Consider the following 23,161-nt stretch of genomic DNA (forward strand, 5'->3'; position numbering starts at 1 on the left):
TCTTTAAAACATTTTCTCCAAGGAAACGGTAGAAAATCTTATCCATGTTAAAGGACCTTTTACCTGAGCAATGTTGGGAAGCCTGAACTGAACTTCCTGATTATGCAGCTGCATCTGTGTGGTTATGATCAGTTGTTTCACATTTGAAAACCACATGATGTTTTTCAGGAGATGAAATTATCCTAATCAGAGCTAGATGCTGTATTAGAAGAAAAATTTTTTAAAGATTTTATTTATTTATTTTTACAGAGAGGGAAAGGGAGGGGAAGGGAGGAGAGAGAGGGAGAGAAACATTGATGTTCAAGAGAAGCATCAATGAGTTGCCCCTTGCATGTCCCCAACAGGGGACCTGGCCTGCAACCCAGGTATGTGCCCAGACCAGGGGATCGAACCAGTAACCTTTCTGCCCAACCCACTGAGCCACACTAGTCAGGGTGGAAATGTTTTCAATGACAATTTTTACAGATTTAAGGTAGCTGGTATTAAAATAAACTTAGCAACTCTTAGCATAAATTTACATGGAGAATACAGTTGAACTATCTGGTTTATTAGCTCTTCCTCAAAGATTATTCTGACCCCAGCCTGAAGTAACAAAATCTTCATAACAAATCATCTAGAAACAAAATCATCTAGAAAACAAACCCCTTTCAAGAAGGGCTTACTTGTGCATGATACATCCATCAAGCAAAGATGATATAGAACCCAGCCTTTTTGGACCCTTGAGTTTGGATGTGACATTTAGTTAGGTTTCTCATACAAGATTCTGATTCTCACAAGTTACACCATCCTCAGTGATGCATGTCCGATGTTCATTACCAGTGTCTTTCACAGCTATATCTGTCCCTAGGATCTAGAATAGTATATGGCACAGTTTAACATTCAGTAAATATTTGTGGAAGGAATGAAGAATTTCCAGTAATTTCCCCAAAGTGCTCAAGATAATCTTCATTCTTGTGGCACTATATGGACACTTTTAGTATTTTAAAAGTATATCTTTAATAAAATATAAAGTATTTCTTTAAAGACAAAGCTCTCTGAATTTTCTCAGTCAGGATTCTTGGAAAATGGAAATAAATGTTTATAACGTTAAGAAGGTGACTATTCAGAAAAGGCTCCTTTTGGTTTCCTAGGCAGAGGGCAGGCCGCAGCAGCCGCTTGGCCTTGCTTCTGTGCTGGCCTGTCTGAATGATTGCTGACAGCATAGAGATACCAGTCTACCTTTGTTTGTTCCATAAAGATTTCATTACTGCTGGGAAATTTCATTACTGTTCGTAAATAATCTCACACCTTTTTACTTATCAAATCTGTCTTTGTGTAGGGGTGGGAGAGGTAGACACTCCAAATATCTATTGGGTTTATGTTATGGGATACAATATTTTCAGGAATACGAACACAGGCAGATAGTAGATCGAATGAAAAGCAGGGGCGGGGGGCAAGCTACTTAGAGAACAGAGTACCGGAAGGAAGCTTAGATCACCACAGAAACTGCAGCAGCTTTTTCAAGGGAAAGTGTGATCTCAAATCAAGATTTGTAAAGAAAGTGTGAGTGCTGAGCTATGTTTAGGGGAAAATGCATCTTTCTCTAAAAAGCACCTCACTAGAAATTTTTACTGAAGGGCAGGATGCAAGCAGTAGTCAGCCTCTCTGATAAACCAGACACACACAAACACAAGTAAGTTATTCCAAACATTTCTTCCAGCTATCACTTAAAGCTCTTTCTGGGTCACTAAAAGGCAAAACTGTCATACGGAGTAATAATGACAGTTGATTTAACTTCAATCATTTGTTTACTTTTGGAATGGGCTTTATGTTCTTATGAGTGATTTCCTCTTATCAGCCATATAAGATTTAAACATTTAAAATTTTTATGTGTACTGAACCAGAGTTTTAATCAAATTTCATAAATTATTAACATGAGTAATTATATGAAACATAAGTGGCTTTTGTTTATAGTTTAACAATTCTTTTTCCCTATCTGAAAAGGCTATTCTCTAAATCTAGAAAATTGATAAAAATTGAGTAGAGATTGCTTCCTTTATTTTTTCCTTTCCTTTCAAAAATACATGGCTAACACTCACTTAGCATGCTATGTGCCAGGTACAGTCCTGAGCAATTCATATATTTTTTCTAATGTTATCCTCCCAATAAGCCCTAAGAGCTAGATGTTATTACACTCATTTTTAAAGGTGACAAAATTGGGGCCCAGAGAGGACATGTAACTTTCTGAGGTCACACACTTAAGTAAGCAGTGGAGCTACAATTGGAATCCATATTCTGGCTCCGAAGTCCATTGCTTTTCATCTCTCCATGTAATTTCCCCATATGCTGTAATTAATTACATTTGGTAAAGTATTGTTAATTTGCCATGAACTTTTTATTTTTATTTTTTTATATTTTAATCCTTACCTGAGGATATATTTATTGAATAGAGAGAGAGAAAAAGAGACAAACATCAGTGTGTCTCATACACACTGCATCCGTTGCCTCCCATACGGGCCCCGACTAGGGATTCAACCCTCAACCTGTTGGTGCACAGGACGATGCTCCGGCCATCTGAGCCACGTGGCCAGGGCTGCGATGAGCTTTTTATTAAGAATTTATTATTTTATCAAGTTGTTCATTTCAAATTATCACTGAAATAATGTGCTTTTTAAAAAATTAAAAAGGCATGAATTTTTCCTTTTATTCAGTACCCATCAATATTGTTAAGCTTTCATTGTAAATCCTCATTATATTATAGAATTTGACAAATATTTATCTGCTTGTTCTAGATTAGGCAAAATATAAATATCTAACTTGATTTTTATGTTTTATACTTTTGAAAGAAAACTAGACAGTTTTCAAGCACTTGCAAATCATAATACTTTTAGTATTTAGCTTGTTTAATATAGCTTTTAGAGTATATTACTTTTAAAGTAGTCTAATGCTAAATGTCATAAAAATACATAAGTAAATATCTAGCATTCATATCTTTGCACTTGTACTCCTACACACTCTACCATCACCAAAGCAGGGTCCAACATTGATCACTGTAGCAGTTGTGTCTTGTTTTAGGACTTATTGTTATAATTAACATATGGCCTTGACTCCTTTGGACAGTCTGAATTTAAAATAAATTGGGGTCCTCTAAACTGTGAGAATACTCAGGACATTTTAATTTATAATACATTGTTTCAACGAATGAGCAGTGAAAATGGGTGTTTGTGATATCCCTTCATAGTTAGAAGAGAGGCTTGCTGTGTATGTGTCAAATATTCATTTCATTCAACAAATATACATCTCAGGCTCACTATATGCCTAGCCCTGGTGCTATCGCAGTTGCTAGGAAAGCAGTCTGTATGTCCTTCTTACGACACTTCTGTTAGAGGAGAGACGAAGGGCTCTCTCCTCTTGTGAGTCCGCAGCTCTTTGCTCACACCTTAGTGGTGGTAATTACTGCAGCCTACTTAATCTCGTCATCGTGTATGTGTTGCATCCCCATAACACATCCCCCACTAGTTTGTGAGTCTTCTAGAAATGAAAACTGTGACTAATAAGGTGTGCCTTATTTATATTGAGTGTTGACAGCAAATACTGGTAAATTGTTCAAATGAGGGGTTGAAGCACAGCTGAAAATGTCAGAATGTCTACTCTGCAAGGTCAGAGACGCCTCTGCCTATTTTGTTCACACCTGCATCCCCAGGGTCTAGTGTGGCTCCTGGAACACAGCAGGCACTCAATCAACATGAGGTGGAATGAATTCAAATAAATGGAGATTTAGATTTGGGTTGAGGCTACCTAGGGACACTAATTAAACTTACTAACTTAAAAGGCATTTCTTCCGTTGGATCACCGTATACTGTGGACTGCTTTAGGCATTGGAGATACAGGTCTCAGCCAAAACAGACTCTAGTATCAGAGAAATAACTCTGCGAGAAAAATGCAGGTTTCCAGTGAGGATTTTGAAGGGCCAGCCACAGTGTGAGGAGGTAGATTGAGTGCGAGGATCTTTCTGCCTGCTACTTCTCGCCATTGTCTGCAAGCTGAGACTCGGACACTAGGAGTGGGTTGGGTCACAGGAACCAAGCAGGGAGTGCCTTTGCCAGAGACAGGGGGTCGGAGTCGCCAGGCACTGCGTAGGGTTGGAAAGGATATGGAGTGAAAAAAGTTTATTAGAACATATAGATAAACTAGCACTGTCGTTTATATGTAGTGAAATGTTAGTGTACTGTGACAGAATTATGTTCCTTTAAAAAACCTGTTTTAGGTACTTGAAATTTTTTTTACTGTTAATTACTACAGTTGAAAGACTTAAGAAATGCTGAAGGGAAAGATCATAATCTAGTATATCGTTAGGCTGCTTTGGGGAGAATGGGACAGAGTAGGGATCACGTTGGCTGAGTTTGAGTCTTGGCTGCATTGCCTACTGGCTTAGTGTGCTGAGCACCTTCACTTGACTTTGCTTTGCTTTAGTATCTTCCTCTGTAAAATGAGATGCCATTAGTTCCTGCCCCATAAGGTTAAATAAGAGAATACCTTCCTTGGAGGATTAAGAAAAATAGAGAGTGCTTGGAATGTGCTTAACACTGTGCCAGGCCAGCTGCTCAGTAAATGGTTGTTGTTCTTACTTCTGTTCCAATCATTGCCAAATGTTCTCTGCCGTACCTGTCTCTCTCTCTCTCAGAACAACTGGAACTGGGAGGGTAGTTGGATAAGAACAAATTATCATGCTGACTAAAATGATTGTGAGTCTGTGTGCCCAGTTAACAGTCCTTCTATTAGAATAAATACAGGACTTCCCTTGATTGATTTGCTTCCAGTCTGTTATTTGGCGCAGTTAACTAACTGAAGTTGTTGTTATTTTAGCTACATGAAAGCGGTTATGATGCTGGCAAAGCCCTGCAGCGCCTGGTAAAGAAGCCTGTGCCCAAGCTGATCGAAAAGTGCTGGACCGAGGATGAAGTGGTGAGCGGGGGCGGGAGTGTGCCCGTGAGTTGCGTCAGTGGGTGTTTGCTTCTGGCTGTGTGACCTGCTGCTCCTGGGGCGGCGGGGGTGGGGGGCGGCGGGCGGGGCTCATTCCAAAGAGTTGGTCATGTGCACAGACTGGCCATGGCTTCCATCAGGCAAGGGAGGAAGCCCTTAAGCTTCAGGAGTGTCCAGAAAGGCTTGATTTTAGTAAGCTTATGTTGCATAGATAATGGTAAAGGTTTTCCCAGGTTTCATGAAAAGAGAGAAGTAATTGATACTTACTCTTAAAAAAGTTAGTTTTGGGTGGTTGGTTTTTGGTGCAAGCTATTGTTTGACAGCTCCCTATTTTAAAACACAAACATGTTAAAACCAGTTGATACATAATCTAGAGTAGGGCTGGAGACTTTTTTTATCTTGAGTGCTGACATGATCCCTAACCTGCTGAAGGACATTAGTCAAAATCAAAAGCAGGATCAAATAAATACATTGGATCTTCCATATGCATTCTATTATCATGCCCCATTAAAGAAGATGGGGAGATAGAAATGTGCCCACAAGTAGATATGCAAACCCACAGATTCCTGACTTGGCACAGTTCTCATGAAGCCACATCTCCATCTTGTGACTTTTGAAAGGTATTGCTGGAAAGACTTTGTATTTGTGCTTTTGCAAATACAAGTGTTACTGTTTGGCATTTGCCCTTTAGGTTCACTGGCACTGAGACATACTGATTGTAAGATCCTCACCTGTATTTTAAAATATGCTAAGAAAGAATGCTTAGATTTTATGTGCTTTTGTGATCTTGCTCTTTCATTCTTTCAACAGTATTTATTGAGAGCTTATTATGTGCCAGGAGCCATATCAAGAGAAACACAAGGTCCCTCCTCACAAGGCTTATGTTTTAAGAGGGAGACCACCTGTAAATCAGTATATGTCAAGTGGTGGCACGCACGTATGCTGAGAACAGAGGAGGGTCAGGAGGATGGGGAGAAACTGGGGAGGGGTGCTTGCTGTCTTCTGTAAGAGCTCAGGAAAGGCCCGGTAAGTACAATTTGAGCAGAGACCCTAGAAAAGTGAGGAGGTGAGCTTTTTGGACATACGGGTGAATAGAATCCTGGGCCTCATGTGAAAGAAAGCACACCTGACATGTTTGAGAACTAGGTAGGAACACATTGTCTGGAGGTGGGTGGCAGGGGAGATCGCCCTGCAGGGCGCAGAGCAGATGCAGCCAGTGGACCCATGGTCAGCACCTTGCTCTTTGCTCTGCAGATTCTGAGTGGAGGAGTGGCTTGATGTACCAGTGGTGCACTGTGCCGAGTGGAGAGTGGGCTTGGGGGCTGTTGTGGAAGTCCAGGTCCGAGACCAGGGATTGTTAGGGTGGCAGCAGTGGCAGTGGGAAGTGGCGAGATGGCGGGTATACACTGAAGGTAAAGCACGAAAGTGTGTTCATGGATGGCGGTGGGGGCGGAGGGGGGAAAGGAGTGGGAAGATCTAGGACACAGCAGGGACAGGGATGAACTGAAGTGGCCCTTGAAGGTTGGGTAATGGCAGAACCTTAGGCCTCTTAACTTTATCAGGCTTGCGGGAGTGAAGTTGCTGTTGCTGTTTGAAGTTAAAAATTTAAAAACCTTAGTGATTAGGAAAGAGATGGAAACATCTTTAAACATTTGTGATTGTTCAGACAAAGACCAAAGTAAAGATGTTAAACTCGCTTGTTTTGAAAAGCCATTTGATGTTGTTTTTCACTGTAGACCTACTTACGTGGGAAGATAAGAGATATGGTTGATAAAAATTTAAAATTCTACAAGCCTTTGTAGAAGAAAGACATTAGGAGATAAAAGGGGCGGAATGAATGTGTGGAGTGTGACCAGTCTGCACGCCCTTGCCAGTACACACGCACCGTGGTAGCGAGCGCTCAGCGCTCACCCTCACTCGCCCTCAGTTCTTGAGCTTCTCCCCCTCCCCCTGGTGGTCACTCTTCTCCTCCTCCTTCGTGTCCCACCCTGACAGTCCCTCCCTGTTCACTCAGGTCTCCTCTCGGCTCCTCACTGGCCGTGAACTTCTCCCCTCTTCCTTACTTCCTCCCGACCTCTTATTCCCTTCAGAATTCTAAAATTCCAGCTTAAAAGAAAGCTCTTCCTGCTTAAGAGAGCTGGCTTCCTTTTCCTGCAGCATGTGCTTATGTGGGGCACAATGTGGACTGTGTCCCCAGCGCTGCTGCTTGGGGACTTCTAGAAGTGGGATGGGAAAGGGAGAATCTCATATTGGAAAAAGCCCAGCTTAATTTTTGAAAAATGAAACAGGATTCGAGTGCTGCACATTCCAAGCACAGGATAATGGCACAGGGCGATGCTTTAGTGGAAGTTGTGAGATGTGTTGGCCACCATCCGGCTCTGCAGGGCTGAGGGGTTCCATGGTGCCTTACTTATACGGAGTTCAGCCTTACTTTCTGAAACCTCAAAAATGAATGAGAGAGGGTGACTGAGTACTACCAGGGTCCCCACGAAATTGTCTTCCACAAAACTGGTCCCTGCTGCCAGAAAGGTTGGGGACTGCTGTGAGAAACTGAAAAAATGTTTTTGATTAAGGTATCCGAATTAGATCTTTGAATACGTTCATGTGGCAGCAGGGCACAGGAGCCAACAGGACTCCCGACCTTAGCCTGGTTTGGGCTATGAGAAAACGCCTGCTGTGTGCACGCGACCTCCTCCTGTTGAATTTACCACGTCTTCTCATTCAGGAATCACTGGACTAAGTAAAACAAATGTGTCCCAACTAAAATAAGTATATGGACCTTCTTTCCCTCCTTTTTTTTCCCCTCTTAATTTTCTGTGTACTTGGAAATCTTGGTTATTTTTTAAATTATTGCCTCCAGTGTATGAGTTTGATCTAACTATAATGGCGCCGACGTTTTCCTTGGCACGCGTCTGAATTGAACACTGTGTGAGAGGGCTGGCGGGGAGAGCACCTGAGGCGTGACTCTTCGGCTTGGCTGCCGAGGGGCAGCCCATGTGCTTCTGGCTCTGGCAGGCCCTCTGTTCGGGAAGGGGCTGGTCTCTCCCTTGCCAGTCCAGGCCCTAACTTTTTCAGGGCTCAACACACTTGTCTCCACCCCGCGGTGACTGCCCCACTCTGAACCGCAGCTCCTCTTCACATCATTTATTGGCACTTAACCCTTTGCTCCTCACGCTAGCTGTGTGCCGTCATCACCAGCTCTTGTTCTCTGGCCTTTGTTTCTGAGTCGATGGCCGTCCTGGTTTGTAAAATTATGAAGAGTGAGAATTTATTCATAGTGGGAACCATGTCTGGGAGAGAACAATGTATCTGCCTGTGAGGAAATTGGGGAACAGTGACAACTCTTCATTCAAGATTATTGTTTTTATTTTTTATTTTTGTAAATATGTTATTTATTTTTAGAGAGGGGGAAGGGAGGGAGAGAAACATTGTCCTGTGAGAGAAACATCGATCCGTTGCCTCTCACATGCTCCCAACTGAGGACCGGGCCTGTAACCCGGGCATGTGCCCCGATCTGGCATCCGGTCGGTGACCTTTTGGTGTGCAGGCTGGCACTCAATCCACTAAGCTACACCAGCCAGGGCCAAGATTATTGTTTTTAAAGTTTGTTCACTGTAATTAAGACTTTCCTCAATCCGGCATTTTAAAACTTCTAAGAGTTACTAATACGCATCAGCATGAAAGAGAAAAACTTTTACATACATTCAAAGATGACCTTAAAAGTTTTACTTTTGGGAAAAGTTCCCAAGTTATTAATAATACTATCACTGACCTCTTCTTTTTAGATCTTTCAGATAATCACTAATTCTTGAGATCTTAAGCCCCAAAATCACACAGTGGGAGGCCTTTCATTTCACACATTCTCCCAGTAATTCCTATGACTGTGTGTATAGATAGGATACTTCTTTTAGAAGTTGCTTTGGGGCCATGAGACTTTAAATCTTGTTGAGATAAGGCAAATTTGTGCCAATTTCTGTCAAATTCTAGGCCAGATAGTGACTCCTGAACTCTGCTTTAGTGGAGTGACTGAGAAAAAACCTGGTTAGCTAGGTTATGACAAAGGCTTTCATGCCGAATAAACCAGGTCAGATCAGAGAAGTGTTTTTGAAGAAATGCTAGATCAGTTCACGAAACTTATTAAATATTACAGTGTGGGCTAGGAAGGAGCCAAAGTGAATGCTGGCTGCTGCATGTGAGTTATATTGCTAGTTAACCAGCTTCACTTACATTATGCTAAAAATGTTCCTCATTTTCAAGAAGCCATACAAAGCAATAGAACATATGAAGGGAAAAGACAAAAATACATATCAGAACTTTTTTAAAAAACCCAAAACCCTAGATTATTAGGTTTTTAATTAAGCACAATGAACACATTTAAATATAACAAAGGCCCCAGGCTGAACTGCACCTAATTGAAACGGATTAAGTCACCCTTCCACGCTCAGATAGTTATTAATTCTGTTTATTTATGCATGCAAGCCGAAGGTAGCATTTGCTGCCGTTGTGTTCTTGCTTATTGCACTGGGATTCCATTGCTGCTTGATGCTGTGCTCTTAATTAGCATTCAGCTGTTGATTATGGAAATACTGGGGATGCTAATTGAATTCTTCTTAAAATTCAGGGCCTGCATTTTCCTTGTGGAGTTTGGCCTGACTTGCAAGGTTGTAAGATTGGGTGCTCCACTGAGCAGTGCATTTCACTGTTTGCTCCCCATCCAGTTGGCTGTTTGTTTTGGAAATTTTTTTCATGTTGAATTAGCTTTCAGCAAAAGTGCAGGGTGGCTTAGTTGACTGGAGCATTGCTCTGTGCACCAAAAGGTTGCAGATTGGATTCCTGATCAGGGCACATAACTGGGTTGTGGTTCCATTCCCACTTGGGGCACTTCGCAGGAAGCAACCTATTGATGTTTCTCTCTCTCTGTCTCTCTCTCTCTCTCTCTCTCCCCCCCTCCTTCCAGCATCATCTCTCTTTAAAATCAATAAAAACATATCCTTGGGTAAGGATTAAAAAAAAAAAAGTCCATGTGTTGCATAAGGAAAAGCTATTGTTGCTTCCAGTGTTCCTACAGTATTTCTATTTCATCTTGGGTCGCTGTAACTTTTATCTTGAAACGTACTTGCCTTTACATATGTTATACCAATTTTGATGTAATACATTGAGGTGAATAACATAGATACAAATATCCTCTGAAAATCTTACCCAAACATAGTTAATCCATGGTAGGGATAAATCTTAATTGGTCATGTACATGGATTTTCAGATTCATGAATTTTAATACATCTAAACCATTCTTCAATTTAAAGCTCAGTTTATCATAAATATAAATGAAAATGCTTCTTTCAAAATTGATATGGCACTGCAAACTAATTTTCTGAATATTCGTAATCCAATGAACCCATGTGGCTCGTCAAGGAATTACTTACACCAAATTCACACAGTTACTTGAAGGGTGTCTTCCCTCATCAGTGTCTTCAGATGCCTTTGTTGTGCCCCTTTTGGAATGTCTGCTGGAGAAAACGTTGTTTTTATTGTTCACTCTTTTCAAGCCAGGCATCTGGATGTGCCAGAAGACAGAGCTGCTTAGTGGGCAAAAATACAATGAATTTTATTTACTGTTTGTGTGGTAGCTGTGGAAAATGGAATCCACAGCAAAACCAAAGCCCCGGTTCTGCAGCAGCAGGAGGCTGTGGAGGTGATAACAGGGAGTGGGGTAGGGACAGGAAAAGAGCTCCCCGTAGCTGCAGTGGTGCCACATGAGTTTAAGATGTCCGTAACTTTGTTTTTATTTTTCTTAATTTATGAATCATGTTTATTCTATTACAGTTGTCTAAATGTTTACCCCTTTACCCCCCTCCACCCATCCCACCCCCACCCCCCACTCCCACAGTCCATTCCCACTCCGTTGTCCGTGTCCATGGGTCATTCATACATGTTCCCTGTCTAGTCCCTTCCCCTTCTTTCCATAACTTTGGTGTTTAATTTTAAATTTTATATTTCCAACATAGGGGAAAGCTTAATTGTATGGCATTTATTTCAGGAATGGTCACATTTCCAGAGCTGAGCATTTTATGTAGTCATACAGGAAATGTTGATGATAGGAGAATCCAGCAGGTAATCTAATATGAATCCATTCATTTTCTTCTTTTGTAAAATATATGTGAATTTTCCTATTGTTAGAACATCAGTTCTCACAGTTTTCTGGCTTCATGCTCTCATTGGGTCCCTGTTCATGTACATACATCATTTTATGTAATTGTATATTTATGTAAATTGAATCATAACATTGATATTCTCAACTGTCTAATGAAATTTTAGTCTGAAAATTTATACAGTTCACTTGGAAACCTGAAATATAGACATACCGGATTTAGGGCAACGCATACTTAGTACTTTTAAATTGAATCAAAGTAGGTTTTTCTCTCTACTGATCACTTTTCTTCTAATTTCAAACCAAATTGGTACTCTTTCCTATGAACAATTTAATTCTTATATATGAGAGTAGGAAAAATAAGAGGAATATAAATGTTGACTCATTACACATATTACTCATGTTACATATTCTTATCATGGTCCGCGGTAAAAACCAGTCCTTACATTACAAAGGGAAATGTACAGTCAGGTAAAATATGCCTTGTGTTTCAAGCATTAATGGAATTGAATTAGGCAAATGGAAATTTGCCTAATGTTTCAAGTATTAATGGAATTGAACTGTGATCGGCTCCCATCAGCCTTGGAATCTAACTGTTGTTTAAAGAAGTCAGCACTGTGATAGAGTGGAGTTTATTGTCAAGTCCTATTGGAAATGAAATAGCAAATTAAAACTCAATTATATGTGCAGAAAAGTTGGTAAGGCAATCAGTTTTGTCAGTTGGCAGAAAGATTCTACTGTATAACAAGCTGTAAAGAGAAACATATTTTTTAAATCCCCTTGTAAATGAGGTAGGCCAAGCATTAGAAGGGGAGAGATATTACAAAAATTTACTTCAGTATTTCAGGTCAATAGAATTTGCCTCTGGGTTAAATCTACAAATTCAGCCATGACCTTGCCTTTCACAGACGCAGCTTCATTACTTTCTAAGCTTCCTCTTTATTACTATGGTCAAAAAAGTTAGTGACCTGTTTTTCTCTCTTTTTTTAAACAAGGATATTCTTTTATTTTCTTTGCCAATATTTAAGTGTACTCTCCCCTAGCCCTGATTTTAGATAGTTTTTTATTTTTATTTATATTTTTATTTTTTAGAAAAATTTTTAAGCCAACAATAAACTGTGCCAACCTTCATGTGTGCATATTTGTGCACATGTGTGTGTTCAGGCCTTGGGGCAATGCAGAACAGAATAGAGACCTGGGAAGCAAACCCACGTTGAATACAAGCATACCCTAAATTATTTTTTGCTGCTCAGAATAATCTTTTAAAGTCAAAGAGTAATTTTTATGGAACATTTTTCATTTTCGCTTGAAGGAAGGGAGCCTTGGGGAGAATCTTCAACTTGAAAGATTAACAAACACTAGAGCAGTGGGTTACTAAAACCACATTTTCCATCTTATTTTCAAGGGCGTGTAAAAAAATGGAGCTAACATATACTTTCAGCCACTCTCAATCATCTTTCTCTGTTCCTTTAAAAATGAGAACAAGACGCAAGGGGACTTGAGAGATTGCATTTGTTCTCCCATAGACAAAGTGGTTGTTTTATAAATGAAGAGGATGGAGAACTCTTTCCTTCTGTGGTTTCTAAGCAACAAAACTAGAGTCAGTTTTAATGTGTATGCATTGAATAATCCACGTATAGTGACATTGGAGCCTTATATTTTCACAGGTGAACACTGTTAACCTGGCAACTGGAACTCAGGCTTAGGGGAAAGAAACAGGAGGTAAAAAAAAAAAAAAAAAAAGTAGGAACCCTACAATGAAAGGAAGTAACTCGTTTAAAGCTGTCTCTTCTCTGCAGTTGTACTCTGTCTTAGATCAGACTCTCTCAGGTAGGGGTACTAATGGCCTTGGTGGCCCCCAGCTGCTACGTTCACTAGAGTGCCAGCCTGGCTTTAATATTTCCCGGTAGTGTTTTGTTATTTTTCTTCCCCCTACACCCTGTATGCTAAGTGACACTACTTCAAGGCAACACTTGCTTTAAGACTTTTTTCCAAAGTACTTTTATATGAGTGAATATCCCACATGTATAAAGCAAAATCCTTTATATTTTGAGGTGTTAGAAAGCAGAACACATTTGGTGTCCATGGATGAGAACGATGGTCTCTGCAGTTCAGACCTCAGCGCTCAGCCCAGGCCTGTCTCTCTGGCTCTGCGTTTCTGGCGTTCGGTTCTGTTGGGACTGGGGGCTCGGCGGATGGCAAGCCTGCCCGGTCTCCGTCCTTGTCAGTCCTGTGTGAACATGAAGGTAGGCTGACCCCTTCTTGTGTTCTGCCAGGTTACCAGGTTATTGATTCAGTCTGACTTTAGATGACCAATTAGTATTCATTTACTCCTTCCACAAGTATTTATAGAGCTCAGAGTCCGCCAGACACCATTTTATGTGCTGGGGACACAGCAGTGAATAAAGCAGGCATTCTACAAGGGAAGACATATAAACAAGGCCACAAAGTGGCCTACCCAGTGTGTGCGCTAAGTGCTAAAGAGTGTGGGAATCTGCCCCACTGGGTCATGGTGGCACGTTCATCTGGGTGTCCCACACTGGACTAAGAAGTCAAGGTCAGGGACCACAGTCTAATTCTTCTTGCATAGCCCAGGGCCTGGAGCAGGGGTGATATTCAGAAACTATCGTTTGACCCGGTTGAATGGAAGAGAAACCTAGTAGAGGCTGTTTTCTCTTCCAGACCCTTTAATCCTTTTAGTGGAGTTGGTGGACTTGTCTGAGCTCCTGCCCTGTTGCAGTCACGGGGCTTCTCCATTACTCTGCACAGGACCAGGGCCTGTTCTCACTCCAGCAGAATCGACTGGACATTTCCCTCTTCTGTTCTTCTTAGTAACTTCCCTTGGAACGAACAACAAATCCCTTCCAGTTGTCTGTGGTTTTATTTTCTGGACACCCGCCCCCCCCACCCCCCCGCCAAAGCTCATTCTTTGCCATCATCACTAAAAACTTACTGCTGTGTGTGGTTGAGATGCTTTGCTATGAGAGAGTGAGTGATGGAGAGAGAAGGAAGAAGGCTCAGTAGGTAGCCCAGCATCAATCTGGCTACTCTGACTAACCCACCTTCCCACACAGCCCCTCACTCTTTTGGAAGTATAATGGCCTGTTTACTGATCTTTCTTAAGGCTGGCTGGGTGTCTGGCAGGGGAGGGGGGTGTCTTTTTTTGTGACTTTGATCTGTGGGCAATATACCTTTGCTCTCAAGTTCCCTCCAAACCTCTAGCGTGCTCCCTCTATTAGGTCACTTTTGGAATGTTTTCTTCCATTGCAAAGGGCTTGATCCCATGTTGTTAATCCCAGAAATAGGAAACAAGAGCTATCAAATAAATACACCAAGGAACAAATAAGGAGGGGGCAAGGAGCGCTGCAGGTAAAAAATGAACCTGAAAATAAGAGAATGGAGCAGAATGAATGACATTATACCATATGGCCTGAGGGCTGGAAAGTCTACCAATCCATATTTAATAACAAAGTATGTGTCTAGAACTTTTTTAAAGTGTGTACTCTGTCATTCTGGATCATTTTATTACACATCCAAGAACACCAGAAAGGGCTCCAGCCTGGAAGTAGAGTGCCCTGGGACACACTGAGTCTCTTCAGCGTTGTTGCTGTGACCAGGGTTCCTGCGCGGCCCAGAGTCCACTCCTGAAATGCAGGGCAGGAGGCAAGGTGTGCCGTGCTCTTCTCCCTCCCGTCTGGAAGACTCCTTGTCGGGATGAGGAGGGTTGGAGTAGGGGTACCAGGAAGAAGAGGCCTCATGGTTTGGAGAGAGAGTACTGTCCTGAGAGCCCGGAGGCCCGTATGAGAGCTCTCAGGCTGGCGGCCACCTTTGGGGCTTTGAGGAAATCAGGTCCCCCTTGGGTCTTAGTTTTCTAGTCTGAGAAAGGAGAATGAAGAAGGAAAGGATGAGCTTTGCAATGGCAGGTGTATTTGACCGGAAACCTGGGGCTGACGCCAGCCTTGGTCTGCTGTCCACCCCTACCCTTTGACTTCTCAGGTTAAAGATTGGGCAGATTGTTTAATCTCTAGCTAATGGAATCATCTCCATTCAGGTAGTTTGAAAACAAGTATGTACACGCATTCACTTGTTCTTTGAGTACTAAGAGTTCTTGGTTTGTACCCCTTCCACCTGCTTTGTACGTTTTGATTATATACTTATTTTTTCCAATCTTGCCCAAGAGCCGTAATAAAACAAAACATTTTAGCCTTCCCTCTGAGGTGCACGTTCTGTGTTGTAAGCCTTCCCAGAGCGGGGGGGGGGGGGGGGGCAGGGTGCTCCGTCACCGATGGCTCTGCTTTTCGTTACTTCCTCCAGTCCCTTTCCTCCTGGCAGCTCCACATCTTCTCTGGGAACCACTCTTACTGAAGTCCCTGAAGTGTCACATTTGCTGATAAGCTGCTTCCCAAACAGGCACCTTCAGCCTAAATTAGTCATTTTCTTTTTCTATCTAAGGCCTGTGATTAATTAGGGTAACAGAGCTAAGTAGGCTTGGTTATTCATTTTTGAAAGGGAAGTTTTAGAAAATGAATTAAGTATAGATTTGGGGAACCAGTTGACCTGGACCCAAAACCCATTTAAAAATAAAATGGCTTTGGTTGTAGAAGGCATTGGGCTCTTGGTCTGTGGTTCCCGTTTCTGTGTTCCCAGCACAACGCCACTTGGGACTCTTGATTTTACCAGGCAAAGCCATTCCAATTCCCAAAGCAGCTTAAAGGGTGGAGCGGGCAATGAAAGTGTGGTATCCTCCCTTTCAGGCCAGTCCACATAATGAAATTCGCTGATTTTTTAGCAGTAACAAATGTTAGAAAATTATTTTCAGATCATCTTTTGGGACAGCCCAACTTCTATGTCAACTTCCCAAGTTTTTGACCCCAGAACAGGCTGACCTTGGAAGTTTATCTCCCTGATTAGAACTCTGACTTTATAATCAGCTCACATTTCCCCTACTCTCCCCTGCTTTCCTCTACTCTCCCTTGCTCCTTCTCCTCCTCCCCTGTCATACATTCCAAGGATTCATTTAGATTACCTTGCTTTTAGGCAGACTTTCAGATGGATCTTCCATCGTTCACACATTTAGAAGAGTCATTCCACCTCACACCAGGTTACCCTACTCTGGTTTGACATCATGGAGGCCCTTGAGAGTCCCTTTGTTACAAGGGTTGTGCATGTGTCAGGAGCGCGCCCCTTCAGATGAGGATCTTTACAGAAGGGGTGGTGAGCTCTTAAAATGCAAACCATTCAGTATTTCTGGGTAACCAACTTTAGATTTGCCTTTTAAAGTATCAAATAGGGAGGGAGAGAGAGAGAAAGGACTTTTTTTCATCTTGTGTTGAATTTAATCCCCCTGTGTTTCCGTACCTACTCTGTGCAGGGCTTTGCTGGGTGCTTGTGAATCCCTTTTGCCACCGTCCACTGTGGGGCTGCTTCCTCCAGTGGAATCTTTTGTCCTGTTGTCAGTGTGGTCTTCTGTTATTCAAGAGACTTTTTTGTATTTAGCTTAGTTTTTTAGAAACAAGGTTTTAAAATGTATTGATTCCCTTATCCAAAAGGAAGGGAACTGATCCCTGACATTCCACCAGTGAACTGCCGTTTGTTCTTTGCCTGCTGAGCTCTCTGGAGGAGCCCCCACTGGCCATGGCCCTGGCCCTGGCCTGGCAGTCGTGGCAGCCTTAACTGGTCTTGGCAGTGGATGGAAATGAGCGCTGGAGTTGGATGCTGTCGCCACAGGCAGCCTAGAGAGGATACGGTAGCCACACAACTGAAAGCTCTAAGTGCCTCTTCTACTTCTGACAGTGCTGGGGACCACAGGGAACGTGGGGATGAGAACGCTGCCGCTTTCCTCTTGGACAGGGGGCGCAGGAGGCGTGCAGGAGAGGAGGTGCTGTCTGAAGGGGATAGGGTTTCACCATGCACGGGCTGATGGAAGCCGGTAGCAGAACGGAGTGTAAAAGAGTGCGGGTGGTTGGTTAGCGGCCGGTCACCCCATGTGAAGGAAGCTGCAGAGAGAGGAGTGTTAAGACAGCTGATTCAGAGCTACCCACTCTTTATGGGAAGAGAAGTTTATGTTTAACTTAATAGGAAATAAGGAATGATTACATATTTGGGAGGGAGGAATGATAAGACTGCTGCCATCATTGTAGATTAACTGGCAGCGACATGGGCAAATCGAAGTGGGCAAAGAAGGGGACCTGCAATTCTGAAGCGTAGCCACTCATTGGAATCACCTGGAGAACTTTACAAGCGTCCCGGTGCCCAGACTGTACTTCAGGCCTGTTAGAGCACAGCCTCGGGGTGGGCCCCCGGCATCCATGCTGCAGGCCCTGAGGACCGTGGCACTGGGTAAGTGCTGTGGTTCTAGTGAGAGGCATGGAGAGCTCTAGGCTTATAAGCTATGGTTCTCAATCTTGGTTGCACACCAATATCACATAAGGAACTTCAAACAGACACAAACACCCCCCCCCCCCCGCCACACACACCCACCCCTTGAGCTTTGGGTCTCACTCCAGAGATTCTGATATATTTCATCTGGGGGATACAATCAGGGCATTGGATTCTGATGTACAAAAGGGGTTGAGGGAAACTAAGGAAGAGGTAGTGAGAAGCAAGACATTCATTATGTACCAAGTGCTACTCTAAGTACTCGACATGAATTGACTCATTTACTGACATTTTATAGATAAAGAGGCTGCATCACAGACAGGGGAGAGAACTTTGCTGAGGTCACAGAGTAATTCGTAAAGCCTGCTTTCCAGCCCAGTGTCCTGGCTCCAGAGCCCACCTCTGAACTTATTACACCACATGGCCTCTCTAGAGAAGCCCAGCCGATTGGAGGCAGGAGGAGGAGCAAGTTGGAGAGATGCCATTCAGATTTTGTGCTTTGGTACAAGGGAGGAGTCTGGTGGTACCTTTCATAAAACTGTGGAACCGGGAGAAGTACTTGCTTTAGGGCAGAATGGAAGGGTTTATGTTGACTTCGAAGTGATTGTCAAAGATGCAGGAGGATGTAGCAGTTAGAAATGATGGTCTAAAGATAAGAAGCTTTCTGCTTACAGTGAAAGTTCACAGTTGAGGAAACTGGGCTTGAAGAGGTTAATCAGTATGCTCAGGGTCTCAGAGCTGGTGAGTGGCAGAGCCAGGACCTGACGAGGGTGCTGGGGACACAAATGCAGAATGAGAAGGGACTTGGAATTGTTACATTGGCGAGGCAGAAGGATGGACCCAGTGACAAAGGCAGGAGAAAGGTTTGGACACTATTGCTTAATTTGTTAAACATGATGTTTAACTTAATGGGAAATGGGAATAGTTACACATTTTTAAATGTGGGCACAATAGGACTGGCGTGTCTTTGGCGCAGTTCAGTTCGAAGATTGGGATAGGGCCTTGGTACAAGGTCAGCATGCTGAGGCGTGTCTTGTAGTATTGATTACATTGTTGGTGTCACTGATAGTCCAGGGCTGCATACAGAGCTTGGGGAGCTAGGACAAGAGATGGTACAGGAGTTGAGGGGCACGATCAAGAAGGAGAGATTTTGTGGAATTAACAGTGGCTGTGCAGTATAGCCAATAAAAGAACAGTTCGGTTTCTTTTCTTAGACGTTTTCATGATGTCCGGTTATAAGGGATGGGTACCAGTGGGTGGCTGGGACGGTATAAGGGGCACCAAGAATTGTCAATTCAAGCAGAGGATTAGAAGGGTATGAGTAAGATTGCCCCTGTGTCCGTGAGTGCTGTCAGAGACAGGGATGAGAAAGGGGCTTTGAGCTGGGTGTAGAGTCACTGCGTAAGGGAAAGGCTGAGTAGGGTGGGGGTTGCAGAGCTGAACTGCCTTCCTCAGGATAGCAGCCACTTCTTATTCCATATTTCTTTTCTCCTAAGTAAGTCTGGACAAATAACACCTCTGATACTCCAAGTCGGTTAATCAAGTGTGATATATGTTTTTCTAATAATTTAAATTACTTAACCCCTGTCTTGTGATCTTTGGGGTCATATCTCAATTGCCTATGAACTGTTCCTTGTCAGGACCAGATAAATGCCTCCAGGACTCAGAAACTTTTGAGAGCTTAGAATGGACTGAATCTGGCTGAAAGGAGAGAGGGGAGCTTTGCTAGGGAAGTAAAATCATGTGGCTGTCATTGAAGTAGAAGTCAATGCATTTGTCATGCAGAGACATGCATTTTCCATTATGGGGAACACAATAACAGAATTAATGCCATAAAAATTCTATAAAACCTTTTTCATGATTTTTTTGGATTGGTGGAAAAATGAGAAGGGAAGGTTCTGGTTCTTGTTGAAGCCTTTGCTGATAATCTTACTGTAGTTTTGGATGCATATTCTCTGGCCAGGAGAGAGGACAGGGAGAAGTGGCTAAATCCCAAGGGGCTCTGCTTAGTCCGTGGAGTTCCCTTTAGACGTCACTGTGGTTTCATTTTCGTCGATGTTTCCTCAGTGTAATATGTTTTATCAAACCAGGCCTAAGAGCCTAAAGCAAAAAAAAAAAAAAAAAAAAAGACATGAAGGAGCTTGATAGGTAGATGATTCATTTCCTCATTATAAAGAACATTTCTTTTTCATCCTTTATTAGGCCGCAAGAATTTTTTCCCTGTCACCCATCCTCGCCCAGATTAAGGTCCCCCCAGTCCTGCCTGCTGCTGTCAGAGCAGCCTGGGTCTCCCGCCAGCCTGGGAAAAGGCTGTGAAGGCCGAACTCAGGCCTTGGGCTGTGCCCAGCTTAGCTGGGGAGAGACCCACTGCTGGTGCGCACCCCTCCTCCGAACGTCTGCGTTGTGTCCCGTTCTTTTTCAGTTCACGCTGTACTCAAAAACAAGAAACTCCAGTTCCTCCTCTTCCTTTCTTCCCTCTACATTCTTTTGTCACTTCGTTTCTTAGATAACTCCTCCTCTGTAGAAAACTACCCGCTGGTAATGTAATTAAAGTTTGGTTTAGGAAATACAAGCATCGGCAAATGTGTTTTTGGTTAAGTCTGTGCCTCAGACCAGCTGCTGTTCCTTGGGCAAGCCATTGATTTTCTCTCTCTCTCTCTCTCTCTCTCTCTCTCTCTCTCTCTCAGAAAAGAGTGTTAATTAACTGATTAAGCTCCTTCTGGCCCTGAACGGTTCAGGTAATAATAATAGGAATTGTCATTGCAGAAACATGATTTGTATGTGGAAAGGACTCTGCCAGATGACCCCAGATAGGACCACTGTACCTCGAGGAGAGAGATTTTAATGATAGTGATGGACTTGAGTGCCCAGATCCAGTGCTGGAAGTTCCATGGCAGGGCCCACAGAAAGTTGGGAGCGTAGAGGAGGAGGATGAAACCTAGGCACGAGGTAGTGAGTGAACTTTTCAAGGTCACAAGGCCGGTAGGTGAGGAGCAGTGTAGGTGACTGTCCGTGGAGACAGTCAATGCACAGGATCTCCAGGCAGAGGACTGTGTGAGGAGAGACAGAGGTGGGAGAGCGCAGGCATGTTCAGGGAGCAGAAGGGGCCTGGCTGTAGTTGAATCTAAAACAACAGTAGTAGATATGCAGCCCAAATGCCTATCTTCCTCCTTCTTGCACTCATCGTAGACATTGTTCAACACAGCACAGGCTCCCCGTGAACTGACATGAAACCTCAGAAGCCGTTTTAACACAAGTTCTAATCCAAACACTTAGGTGTGGTGGAAGCGGAGGCTGGAGTGATGGAATGGAGGTTGCTCAGCACTTTAACTGGCATACTGAAGGGTTTGAGTGCCCTGCTCTTTCTGAATGCAGAAGTGCCAGACCAGGTTTGAAATTCAAGTAGAGAATGGTCTTTATCTTGGTGAACAACAGTTACACCAAACAAATAAAAAAAGATTTGTTTTATTTTTCAATTACAGTTGATCTACAATAAAAGTTTTAGGTTTGGAATACAGTGATTAGACATTTGCATAATCTTCAAAGTGATCATCCTGATAAATCCAGCTTTGGTGGCGCCATCTGTCTTGGTTCTACAAAGTGCTTTGAGTAACCCTAGTTTGGTTCAATTGGTAAAACCAGAGTCTAGTTAACCTACCTGAGATGTGGAAGCAGGCTTGGCACTCCCAGGAAGTCCTGTGCTGTCCTTTCAGATATAAAGTTAAAAAAAAATTTTGCCCCTAAAGCTTCTAAAAGAATTTTGCTTTAAGAGCCATATACTTCCTCCCACATTTAAATTGGTATATGCTTTTTTTCATCATAAGGATGTAATTTCTAACATACTACAAATATTGACATCTTGAAGAAAAACTGTCCCATCACTCTTAAATATATACAGTGTATTTTGAATACCTTGCAATTTATACCCATTGTCATCTATTTTAAAAACACACAAATGGACTCGTTCTAGCAGTAAAATTTACACTTTATCTTTTACCCTCTTTAAATTATATAACCAGTATTTGAATGTTCTTGCCCATAGACTTTATTGTAATGTAAAACATTTTGCATTTGAGAGTCTGTGTCAGATCAGCCTTTCATACTCCCTGAAACAAAAAAGTATGGGTATCAAAATACGTATACATATTATGATTTCTCTTAGAAATAAAGCTCTGTGCTAAAGAAAAGTTCTCTCCAATAATTAAAATATTTTCATAATAATTAGTGCATAGTTGAACAAAACAAGATACTATAAATGTTGATAAAATTTTATTTTTTAATTATTGGAAATGAGATGGATTGAGATTTTTAATCACATTAGTTCCTGGATGAGTATTGCTTATTGTTCAAGTGAGGCCATATTCTGTATCAATTTTATTCTTACTCATTTATTTGTACATATAAATGCTTAGAAACCTTGTTTACATGAATAAGTAGATGGGAATGATAGGTTTTTTTTACAGTGTTATTTAATTATTTGAATTTCTTCCATAATAATGCCAAAATAAAATATATCTTCAGATGTATTTTTAATAAACTATCAGATGACATCTCCATTAGAGAGCCTCCTTCAGTTTGGTTGAAAGCTAAGGCTTGGGAAGTACCCTAGCTGCGGAAGGCCCTCAGGGCGCAGGCAGGCAGTCGCTGAGCCGCCAGGCAGTGGACTGAGGCTGCATTGGGTGCACTGGGGCTCCTGCCTGAGGGCCCTCCGGCTGGGAGAGGGACGGTGCCTTTGTGAGGTGAGAGGAGGGCGCCTGCTGAAGAGAAGGCAGCCCTTCACCTTCCACGCCACAGTGAGTTTCCAGGCAGATAAATTTAGGAAAGAAAATGTGACAGCGGAAGGTCTGGAAATGAATTCCCTTAGAACTATTTGAGTCCATGTGTCCTTAAGACAATCTGTCGTGTCTGCACTTTGCAGACGATAGACCTACAAATCTTTCTTGCCAGGCTCTCCTCTGGGCACTAGGAAAACCCAGGGACAGTCAGGACCCATGGGGTCAGGGCTGGCGGTGTGGAGAGGGCCAGCCTGAGGGCCTTACTCACATCCCAAGATTCAGTTGGTCAGCTTTGGGCAGTGAGCCAGGCTGCGCATTGCTTTGATAATTTAAGTGATGAGTAAACTGCTGTTCTTGCCCTCCCTAACTTTATAATCTGAGCTTTTATTATAAAACAAAATTAAACACCCCCCCCCAGAAAAAAAAAAACCAAACTCTCTGGGAGATCTTATTATTTAATGTCAATGAAGTATGTATATTTACTTTCTAAAAATGTTTTGGTAACTGGATTTCAATAGAACTGGTTTCCTTTTTAATCCACATATTTTATTTTGGGCATTTAAAAATCGTTTTGAGAAGAGGGTAGCCTTTACCAGGCTGCCAAAAAGGGTCCATAGTACAAAAATGATGAACTGTGTTCTTAGTGCTTGCCTCCTCCATGTAGCCACAGAGTTTCCAAAGAGCCCCAGATGGCAGAGTCAGTGAAGTGGTTTCAGGGGCAGGTGCCGCGTAGGAGTGACGTTCGGCAGACGTGTGGCACAGTGTTACTGGTTCGGGCAAGCCCCGTAGGTGTTTCAGATGTTGCAGTAGACTGTCAGATGGCAGACCTGGTATTACAGGGCGTTACCTGAAGGATGTTGGTGTCTCCTGTAATCCAGTTTACTGTGAAGTATTGGGG

General features: G+C 42.6%; 1 protein-coding gene across 5 annotated transcripts in view; it reads left to right on the top strand.

Moving 5' to 3' along the window:
- RERE (arginine-glutamic acid dipeptide repeats) overlaps positions 1–23,161 on the top strand; it is a 373,240-nt gene that overhangs the window by 283,309 nt on the left and 66,770 nt on the right. For all 5 annotated transcript variants that reach the window (XM_054579811.1, XM_054579813.1, XM_054579814.1 and 2 more), the window contains one exon: positions 4,846–4,944. In XM_054579811.1, the coding sequence (XP_054435786.1) occupies positions 4,846–4,944 (99 nt within the window). The remainder of the gene's footprint in view (positions 1–4,845; positions 4,945–23,161) is intronic.

The sequence above is a fragment of the Pteronotus mesoamericanus genome, unplaced genomic scaffold, assembly GCF_021234165.1.
Source record: "Pteronotus mesoamericanus isolate MK-2021 breed Mesoamerican mustached bat unplaced genomic scaffold, CSHL_Meso_final contig_557, whole genome shotgun sequence".
In the NCBI taxonomy this organism is placed as follows: Eukaryota; Metazoa; Chordata; class Mammalia; order Chiroptera; family Mormoopidae; genus Pteronotus; species Pteronotus mesoamericanus.